The sequence below is a fragment of the Pyrus communis genome, chromosome 12 (assembly GCF_963583255.1).
Source record: "Pyrus communis chromosome 12, drPyrComm1.1, whole genome shotgun sequence".
NCBI lineage: Eukaryota > Viridiplantae > Streptophyta > Magnoliopsida > Rosales > Rosaceae > Pyrus > Pyrus communis.
This window is the reverse complement of record NC_084814.1, coordinates 15,578,972-15,590,149: the sequence shown is the minus strand read 5'-3', so window position 1 is coordinate 15,590,149 and position 11,178 is coordinate 15,578,972. Positions and strand designations below refer to the sequence as shown.

General features: G+C 38.8%; 1 protein-coding gene across 1 annotated transcript; it reads left to right on the top strand.

Moving 5' to 3' along the window:
* Positions 1-1,840: 1,840 nt before the first annotated feature.
* On the top strand, positions 1,841-4,769 carry LOC137710614 (uncharacterized). Its single transcript, XM_068449683.1, has 2 exons — positions 1,841-2,230; positions 3,146-4,769. The coding sequence occupies exons 1-2, from the start codon at positions 2,117-2,119 to the stop codon at positions 4,397-4,399; spliced, it is 1,368 nt and encodes a 455-aa protein (XP_068305784.1). The 5' UTR covers positions 1,841-2,116; the 3' UTR covers positions 4,400-4,769.
* Positions 4,770-11,178: the final 6,409 nt, after the last annotated feature.

Below are 11,178 nucleotides of genomic sequence, written 5' to 3'. Positions count from 1 at the left end.
ACCATTCCCTCACGGTTTTGTTTTTGGGAACTCACGAGCAACTTCCCAGTGGGTTACCCATCATGGGATTGCTCTAGCCCCCTTCTCGCTTAACTTCGGAGTTCCTACGGAACCCGAAGCCAGTGAGCTCCCAAAAGGCCTCGTGCTAGGTAGGGATGAGAATATACATTTAAGGATCACTCCCCTGGGCGATGTGGGATGTTACATCTAGTATCAATACATTGTCCTACATTTTTAAAAACCATCTTAAGGAGAGGCCCTTTTATAAATTTCTTATAGAGCCTCCAAAATCTCAGTGACGGCCCTATCAACAAAAGACCGAACAAGGCTTCTTTCGGCCTGCTTGACCATCCTTTTCTTGTCCCCAAAACCCCTAGCTGCCTACCTAGTCATGCTTGTAGCCCGATTGGAAGTCCAGAGTGGGAGGTAAATCGAATTTAAGACCTTTTACTTACAAATGAAGAAGAATACTATTAGACCGTATTACTAACTGAAAAATGAGTGGAGATGTGGGGGAAAAAAAGAGAAAAAAAAAAAGTCCAGCATTTCAAAAAGAGAAAGAGAAAAGGAAGGGGAGGGATAAGTGAGAGATGCACCAACCGTGCAAGTTAGTTTAAAGTGGCGGGTAGAAGGGGGGCGGAATTTGAGGGCCCCACATGTGATTAGGCAGAGGCCAGTGGGGGGCTGGTTGGTGTTGCGATTGCGCACGAAAGCCATCAATAGCTGGCTGCCCACACGTGCATACTTGTTTGACAAATGCCCCGCCAACCTTTTTGCCCCTTTTTAAATTATAATAAATTAAAAATAACAAATGTTAATTAATCTCCAACTAACGCTATCACTAATTATCCTTGCAGTACAGCATTTGACAAAACTGCCCTCTTACCCCACCGTTTACTATGAAATAGTACTAGTTTTGTGAGAAATGATAACTTTCTTCCTCTTATGCATTCGGGTTAATTCCGTATAAAATTATGCTCAAATACTCACTCAATAATGCTCAAATACTCACTAATTATATAATTATGCTCAAATACTCACTCAATAATGCTGTATAAATAAATATTATAAGTGATTACTAATGGAGAAGTCAGAATTACCATAAAACACTATTCTGCTTTGATATGTTTGTCCTAAGCTACTGATCCTCATCATTTGGTTTTGGTATGATGTCGTTTTTGTTATTCTCTTCCTCAACTCAAATCCCTTGCCTAGTACCATGACTAAGATTGAAAATAAAAGTCCCTTTCAAGCAAAAGAATGAAGGAATGAGGAAACAGGAAAAAGAAAAAGCAAAAGTTATGTATTTAAAGATTTCAAGAAATAGAATAAAACTAAAGCAAAAATAAAAATAAAATCAACTCCTTCAATCACTTGAGTCACTCAAAACTCACAGTGATCCGGTTGATAACATAAGAGCTACCAATCTCAAATCGAACCTGGTAAATGAAATAAGGAAAAGATTTTAGTTGGGATCCAAATACCCTAAAAAGTTTTTGAAAATCAAAGAGATAACTGTAAATTTTTGTGGGTGAAAAAAAATGTCAAGTAGACTCGGGACCATTATGATCCCCTCATGGCTCCTCCCTTGGTGACTACAAGTTATACTTGTGTCTAATTATTACCTAAGATAGAAACAAGGGTATTTTAGTAAACTTGAGGATTCCCAATCATAATATAATCAAATTTATAAACACTAATCTAAAGTTGAGAGGTGTTAAAAAATCACGACATAAAACAAAGTCATTGCCGTGTTTGACCTTAAAAGTTGTCACCTAAAAATATTAAATTGAAAAAAATATAAACAAATGCCTAAATATTATCACTAAATATCATTTTTTTTCATTTCTACATAACACACGCGCAAACACAGTATAGAGAAAAATCAAATCAACTCAAATCTCGGGGACTCAAAAGTTGGATTTTTCATTCGTTTTTTCCATTTCCCGATTCAATCTTCAAAACCCAAAGTCTCCAAATTTTCGTTTGATCTTTCCGGTTCCTGTTCTGGGTTGTTTGGCTTGTTCGATTTTCTCGAGAAAATCCGACTATTTTCTCGGCCGGAGTCGAAAGTACGATGAAAAACGGCGATTTCCGGTGAAATAGAGAAGCGGAGATGAGTGGTATTAATGGAGACTCGAGAACTGGTAACACCGCTTTTGAGACTATAAACGCAGCTGCTTCCGCGATCGCAGCCGCGGAGAACCGTGCGCCTCACGCCACCGTTCAGGTAAATTTGTCACAAAATATTATATCTTTTGTTGCTGTTGATTCTGAATATGTTGATTTGACCTTGTTTGGAGGATTCTTGAAGTGTTAATCTTTGGTCCTGGTAAAATTTATATTATTATCTTAATCCCATGTTTTTGTGAGAGATTTTTAAGATCCAATTGTGTTATGTTAATCTTTGTTCTTGTTGGTTTTGTATATTTGATTTGGTTTGTATGAATTGCGTAGTTTCTTAAATTCATTGAGCTGCCTTTTTGGAAATTTCTGGTCTGGAAAGTGCTTTTGGAAGTGGAAATTTCCACAAGAGTTTCTTAGGAGTTGACCTGCTTTTTGCAAAAGCATGGAGCTTTGGTTACTAGATTTTAAAAATGATAAGAAATTTTCTATTGGAATGATTTTGGTTTGGTCTCGCTTTCGGCCAAATGAAGAAACAAACAAAGAAACAAACAAGAAAAGAAGAAAAAAGATTCCTTGTGAATTATAATTTGTCATTGTAAAGGAGGCAGGATCGATATAAACGGTTCCGCCTTTTTGCTTCACATTAGGAGTCTCAGCTTTAATTGATTAGTATCGAGCTTCGGCAGCGGAAGCGATTCAACATTGACTTAAGGCGAGGGGGGAAAAGGTTATTGCAATTTATACAAGAAGTATACGGAAAGAGAGAGAGAAAGAGAGAGAGAGAGAATGAATGATGAATAAACGAGTTAAAGGCGAAACAGATGTGCATCTTCTCTTGTTAATAAAAGCAGTGTACCAGGGGTTAAACTAAAACGTAACATCCGTTTGGATTTGGCATCTGGAACTGATATGATGTAATAGACTCAAATTGTTAACTATCCACAATGTGGAAAGATAACTACTGCTGTTTTTATTGTATTAGAGGTCTGTTTTAATCGTGATTTTTGGTTTAATGCAGAAGAGAAGGTGGGGTAGTTTCTTGAGCACATATTGGTGTTTTGGATTTCAAAGACACAGAAAGAGCATTGGGCATATTGCTCCAGAACCGACGGACCCTGGAGGTGATGCTTCAAGAGCGGAAAGTTCAATCCAGGCACCTTCAATTGTATTTCCCTTTGTTGCACCTCCGTCCTCTCCTGCATCGTTTCTTCAATCAGAACCACCTTCGGTCACACAATCACCAGCTACTGGTTTTTTCTCTCTTTCAGCAAGCATGTACTCCCCTGGGCCTGCCTCAATTTTTGCTATCGGTCCTTATGCTCATGACACCCAGTTGGTCTCACCGCCTGTTTTCTCAACCCTCACTACCGAACCATCAACTGCTCCCTTTACTCCTCCTCCTGAGTCTGTTCATTTGACTACCCCTTCCTCGCCCGAGGTTCCATTTGCTCAGCTTCTCGATCCCCACTTCCGGAATGGTGAAGTTGGTCAGAGATTCCCATTATCTCACTACGAGTTTCCGTCTTACCAACTTTACCCTGGAAGCCCGGTTGGTCAACTTATATCGCCAAGCTCAGGAATCTCAGGTTCTGGTACTTCGTCTCCTTTTCCCGACCGCGACTTTGCTGTTGGTGGTCCTCACTTCCTGGAATTCCGAACAGGTGATCCTCCTAAGCTCTTGAACCTTGACATTCTTTCCACCCGTGATTGGGGTTCAAGACTAGCTTCTGGTTCTGTGACCCCTGATGGTGGAAGGTCAACAGTTTCTGATGGTTTCCTTCAAAAGCCTCAAACCCCTGAGGTTGTATTAAATCCACGATCCAACACTAGAGGTAGAAATAATGGAATTGTGATCAACCATAGAGTTTCCTTTGAGTTAAGTTCTGAAGCAATTGTAAGAAGTGTAGAAAAAAAGACGGTGGCGTTAGTGGAAGCTGCATCAACTTCTATACAAGAAACAGAAAAGGGCCAGAGCGAAGAGGATCCTTGCAAAGCAATGAGCAGTGCCGAGTGTCCTGCCTGTGAGACACACAGTGATGCACCAGAGAAAGCTGTGGCTGACGAGGAGGATGCACAGCTGCACCAGAAGCACCGATCCATCACGCTTGGTTCTAGTAAGGAATTCAATTTTGACAATGCTGATGGAGGAGATTCAGGTAACTCGAATACTATTGGCTCCGACTGGTGGGCAAATGAGAAAGTTAGTCCGAAGGAAAACGGGACACCAAAGAATTGGTCTTTCTTCCCTATGGTGCAGCCGGGTGTTAGCTAACTAGTATGCATCTCGCTCGTTGCCTCCCTATCCGTGGAGCATCAGAGGTACGACAGGCCTTTGGATATTGAAACCGGTCAACACATATACAGTGCCACAATGGCCGCAAATTACTGAGAAATTTTGGGTTATAGATTGGGAAATCTACTAGATGATGACTGAGCCAGGTCTAAGGCTGTTTTTTTGTACATGGTGACCTGGAATTCAAGCTCGAAAGACAGGTATGGATACTATAAAACCACAGATTAGTGTCAGTTTTCGGATATGTTAAATGTGTTTTATGTATTATAATTTACAATAGAAGCAGATAAGGATGATGTTATTAAATAAATGATGGTAGAATGCTAATTGATTAAAGTTGTTGCCTTTATCTTTGACTCATTTGCCTTGTGACATCATTTGCCTTGTGACATTTCTACGAATGTGACGCTTTTCATCGTCAGTTCACTGTTGCTGATGGTGAGTGAGATACTAACATGGAGATAAATCTCTGATAGGGGTGTTTTTCCGAAGGATCCAATTAGAAACAACATTTTCAATTTCCGTTTTAAAATTTTAAAATCGGATCAGAACATCATTTTTTAAATTCAAAATTTTCAATATATTCAGAAATTTCAGAATCAGAGAAATTTCTGAAATTTGGAAACATAATTTGAAAATTCATATATATATATATATTTTTTTTCTAACTTTTTGTACATGTAATTTATTGTTCTTTCTTAATATTGCTTATGTACAAAATTCAATTAATTTTGTGGTATACTGGCATGTTTATCCTTTTCAATAAATACAAACAATGATCAAAATGTATCCAAAACTAACAATAAGATGGAAAAATTGATTACAAAGTATGTAAGTTTGAGTAATTGGTTGTTAAAATTCAAAATATTTAGTTCTTGCAGCGCAATAAGTTCGGAGCACTTCGCAAAATGCAATTCAAATTTCGTTTCAATTTTGTCGGAAAACATTGGGATTCAGGATTTTTGAGTTAAGATTTAGAAATTTTACTGGCGGAATTGGAAACATCGTTCCAACTTGCACCCCTAATCCTTGGTGACACTTGCTGTACATTCTTTTGGAATTAATTTAAGAGGAATTTAGTGGCAGCTATGTTTCATGCTCGTGTTAGGGTTTTACTTCATTTGCAGGTTTCGCGAATTACTGACCTTCTCTAAGAATGTTCTGTTATGCATTGGTCTTAAGAGCTTTCGACACTGCGGTGCAAACGCACAAGCGATTGAGTCTTCTCTTCCGTCTTATGTGTAGATATATTCTAATTACACTCATTAATTCCAAAGCCTGAAATGGTGAAACTAATCAAATGCAAATACCAGCTGAATACGAAAAGGATTACTACGATTACAGGACCGGCATCAAGAACAAGATACTACAAGGATTACTTCTTCAAACCACAAAAAACTGCATTTATTAGCTTACTTTTCTATCATCGTCTTGTGTTCTTGTTTGCAGTTTCCTATCTTCTTGTCACGCGAAAACTGATCCAGCGTTTCATTCCTTTGATCACAACGCAACCAAATCTGAAACGACATACACTGTTCTGTCCTAATATTTCACCATGAGTTGAAGACAAGTCTGCATACTTGTAACTGCACCAAAAATCCACCCATCTGTTGTCTCGGCATTCCGGCCTAATTTTGATGATCGACTTAGAGGTAGAAACATCAACACTCTAGAAGAGGTAGAGCTGTTTTGCTGACTCCTCCTTACACTCTATAAGAGGTAGAGCCGTTTTGCTAACTCCTCCTTAGAGGTAGGAGGGAACTTGGTGACTAGGGTACTGATGAAGGAGAACATGAGCTTCCCTCTATTTCTTAAACACTTAAGAGCAACTGACTGGAATTGATTCACAGTGATGTGTGTGGTCTAATAAGGACTTCAACACTTGGAGGGAATAGGTATTTTTTGACCTTCATTGATGACAGGAGCAGAATGTGATTGGCTTACTTGCTGAGACACAAGTCTGATGTGTTCAAGAAAGTGGTTTTGAAATTAAAAAAAAAAACTAAGAAGTGATAGAGGTGGCGAATACACTTCACTGTAATTTGATAGGTTATGTGATGATGGAGGCCTAGACAGGCAATTGACAATAGCTTATAGCCCTCAACAGAATGGAGTGGTTGAGAGAAAAATAGGACCATAGTGAAATGGCAAGATCAATGTTGCATGAGAAAGAAATGCCATATCACTTTTGAGAGAAGCTGTTAACACAGCTGTTTACCTGCTGAATTGATGTCCAAGGCAGCGGACAAGTTGACACCCCTTGAAGATTTGAGTGGGAGAAAGCCTTTTGTGAAACACTTGAATGTATTTAGTTCTGTGTGCTATGCCCACATAACTAGCAAAAAATGTGTGTTTGTTGGGTGTGGAGGTTGTGAGAAGGGATACTGATTGTACCCTTGGTAAAAAGGCAAAATGGATATGGGAGAACAACACTGAAGTGCAAATGCCTGTACCCTTGGTTGATGATTCTTCCAACAATGTACAGCCTGACACTCAGTGGAACCTGAGATGAGCGCAATGTATTAAAAGGAGGAGGCGTAGGCGAGGCATTCCATGGATAGCCTCGCCTAAGCGTGAGGAGTGAGGCGTGAGGCGAAGCCTCACGGGCCTAAATAATTTAATATATATTGTATATATAATTATATATTGAGATTAGAATACTAAAAAACTTGAAATATATGATTGGGATTGAGAATATAGGGTTTGAGGAATTGGGGGAATTGTGGAATTGAGGATGGGGTGAAATATAGCAAAGAGAATCGGGTATTGGTTGGTGAAATATATAGAGAAAATGGGATATTGGGTGGTGAAAATAGTAGAGAATTGGTAGAGAAGGACTGTAGTTATTATAAAAAAATAATAATAAAAAGTTAGACTTGGCCAAAACGACATCATTTTAGGCCAAGGCTTTATATATATATAAACCTTTTTGCTTCCTTGCGCGGTTGTCTTCTTCGTGAAGATGCCACTACAACAAAGTTACAGAGCAGAGTTTTCCAGAAAATTTCAAATTTCAAGCAAGATTTTCGATTCCGGAACACCCAGTCAACGCCTTAGGCGCCTAGGCACACCCCGACGAAGCCTAGGCGAGTTTCCTCCCAATCCAAAAAAACAGAGGTGAAATTGCCGAAGCCCTGCCTCCAAGGCTGCCTAGGCACGCCCTGAGGCGCGTCTTTTAAAACACTGGATGAGTGCTACGATTCAATCACCTGTTCAATCTCCTTAATCTTATCAGATGTCAACACCTCAAACTACCCACATGTTTACACGATTCAACCCCAAGTTCAGCTCCTACTGTGTTCTAGAACCAGAAGACATTAAAGAAGCCAAATATGATGTAAAATGGAAGAAATCAATGGAGAATGAAATCTCAACTATAGAGAAGAATTCAACTTGGGAATTGGTCAATAAACCAAGGGACAAGCCTGTTTTTGGTGTTAAATGGGTGTATAAGACAAAATTTAACTTGGATGGGCCAGTGCAAAAGAACAAGGCAAGACTTATTGCCAAAGGGTACTCATAACAACCTGGAGTTGATTTCAATGAAACCTTTGCCCCAATGCCTAGGTTGGACACTATTAGAACTATAATAGCCTTGGCAGCTCAAAAACATTGAAAACTGTTCCAATTGGATGTCAAAACAACATTTCTCAATGGAGTGCTAGAAGAAGAAGTTTATGTTGAGTAGTCACAGGGTTTCCAAATCAAAAATGCATTTTTCCAGATCTTTCTTCTATTTTCTTTTTCTTTCGTAGTTTCTATCACTTCTCAAACTCTCTCTTCCCGTTTCTTCCCTCACTGTGAGCCACATCCACCAGAGAAGAGAGTAAGAAGACATGAAAGATTTCGTTAACCTTGGAATATTCCCTAACGTTGTCAGGTATATACCTTGAATATTCTGTTAGTTTTGATAAAGTTTTCCATTTGATCTTAGCTCGGGCATGGGAGCACGTGGTGGTGCATGGCCAAAAACCCAAAATGTCTTTCTTAGCTATTTTCAGTGCCCTGAATCTATTTTTGGCATCCATTTAGCGAAATTCAACCGTTTTAACCTAGTTTCGTAGTTGACCGCCACTTAAATTTGCGATTCACGGAAATATGATTGTCGAATCGACATGAAATTTTAGTATGTTGTTCTAGAAGCACAAGGAGACCTTTAGGAAGTTATGGATAGGAAATTCAATGTGCAAATCTTCCGTAGAGTTACATAGGGTTCTCGACCCTACCGTTGGTGGTTAACCGATTGTTGACTTTTGGTCAACGTAAATCGAATCCATCTAGAATGTCCCAGAGGACGTGTACAACGTCAAATTATGATTTTGGTCAACGTGTGCCAAATCCATGTAGGATGTCCTAGAGGATGTGCACAATGTAAAGATATATGTTTTATCACTAAAATTCTGAGACACGACTTGATTTTTTGTTCTATGCGACGATTTTGTACGTGTGTGCCTTGATCATTGTTCGAGGGTGCATTAGGACAGATTCTAGGTGAGTGACTTTAAAATATGTGGTATATATTATTACCCTAAAAATTCCTCTGTTAGTATCCTTGGTGGATACGACATGGATTTATAAATGTGTTTCTACTAAATTGTTGTTTTTTAAATTATGCCATTGATCTATTTTATGCAATGTGATTTAAAATGTATATTTGAAATGTTTATGAAACATCGATCTATTTTATAAAACGTGATTTGATATACATATTTGAAATGTTTAAGAAACGTGAGGGCTAGTAGGGAATCGTTAACCCATGGTTATAGGGAGTTGTTGCTTTGAATTTGTGTCATGTCCCACTTTGTTGAGCTATTGTAAACTACGTTCCTTGAATTCTACTCGCTTTTGTTGAGTGGTCTAGTTCCCTGCTCTGTCTGGATTCCATTGAGTGGTCCAAAATTGTATTCTGTTTGGTTCTGTTGAGCGTTCCGAAACTTTGTTGAGTGGTCCGAAATCCTTCTTCTATTTGGTTCCGTTGCTTATTCGGTTCCGTTGATTCGTTGATTCCTTGGATTTAGTCTCGATTTTAGAATCATAGGGGCTGGAGGCTTCAACCAAACTATGTTGATTTGATAACCTTTGTGGTTGATTTAGAAAGGCCAAAGGATGCCTGGGTGACTCATTCGGGATTTTCAGTGTGTTTATAAACCAGGTATTTTTCCATTTGTCCGTATGTTGATAACATCCAAGATTGTGTATTTCAAGTCATTATTGTCGTACAACTTCTTCACCTTCGACGATTTTGCAAAGCTTTTATAAAATATGATTTGATGAACGTTGTTTATAAATTGTGGTCAATGGACTTGTTTTATAATTATCACATATGCCAAATTATTTTCACTCACACGAGCTTCACAGCTTATCTCAGTTGTTGCTTTGCCTGATGCATCATCTGCTCAGTGTAGGAGGCGATTGTGCAGGTGAAAGGTAGTAGATACGAGGAGCTTTTGGGGAAGTAGTTTAGAGTTCAGAGTACAAAGATTGGAGTAATTTGGTCACCCCTATATTTTCCTTATGTTATATTTTTGGACTTTCTTTTATGGGTTAGTTGCTTCTGTTGTACATCTGCTATAATTATTTGTGACAGAATTCACCAACTTATTTTATTGTGAATTTCAATTCATTATTTCTTGTTTGTATTTCCTCGCACCCCTACAATCGAGCGTTGTGCGTCAATCCTGGACATATGTCGAGATCGGTGTGTGACACGTTTTCTTGTGCTAAAATTTTCACCCTTTTTTCTCGTTTTTGTTTATTTAATCAGGATTTTTTTATTAACCAGTTCTTATCATGACAATCATGAATTTGTGTGATCTCAAATCATATAAGATTTGGGAGCACTCTAGTATTTAAGGGAACTACCGATAGAAATCCATCGATATCCAAGTGCAAATCTCCGAGCCATGTCACCATAATTGTTGTTTTCTTAAGTTTGTAAACCTAAGCGCAGTTTAGACGAAAAAGAGGTTAGGATTTCGAAGAAGTATTTTCATGTTTGGCCTCCATCGGGACCTATTTAATGAGTGGGAATCCACGTTGGTTTGAAAATTATGAGACTTGTCCACGTTTCATTAAAAAAAAATATGACCATAAATGTTACGTAGACATCTAACGGTTTTTTTTTCTCTTTTAACTTGGGACGTAACGAAAGTGATATTTTATACACGTTGGTTACTCTTTCGGAATATTTAAAAAAGTTGAAACTAATCTGGAATCACATCAAAAGATTGAAAAGTTTTAGATGGTGTATTCAATTGAGATTTTGAGAGATTTTAATGGATTTAAAAATCCATGGAGTTTTAAGGAGGATTAATTGATTTGTAGAGATTCCATGACTTTTTTTAATTCAATTTCCTCAAAATCTCAGCGAGAAAGGTGGAATTTGTGAATGTTTAAATTGCACTACAAAATCTCTCTAATTCTCTCAAATTCCTCAATTTTTTTTTCCGAGTACATCGGTATTTTTACACTAGGGTGAGTGGAAGTTCGGCTAAGCCACACAATGGGCAGCCTAATTTGGTATCGGATTTTGTCACATCCCGGCCCGGGGGGGACCACTTCCCGGGCCCGCTCCACCACCGTAGCACGATATTGTCTGCTTTGGGCCCCGACCACGCCCTCACGGTTTTGTTTCTGGGAACTCACACAAGACTCCCGGGCCCGCTCCACCACCGTAGCACGATATTGTCCGCTTTGGGCCCCGACCACGCCCTCACGGTTTTGTTTCTGGGAACTCACACAAGAACTTCCCGATGGGT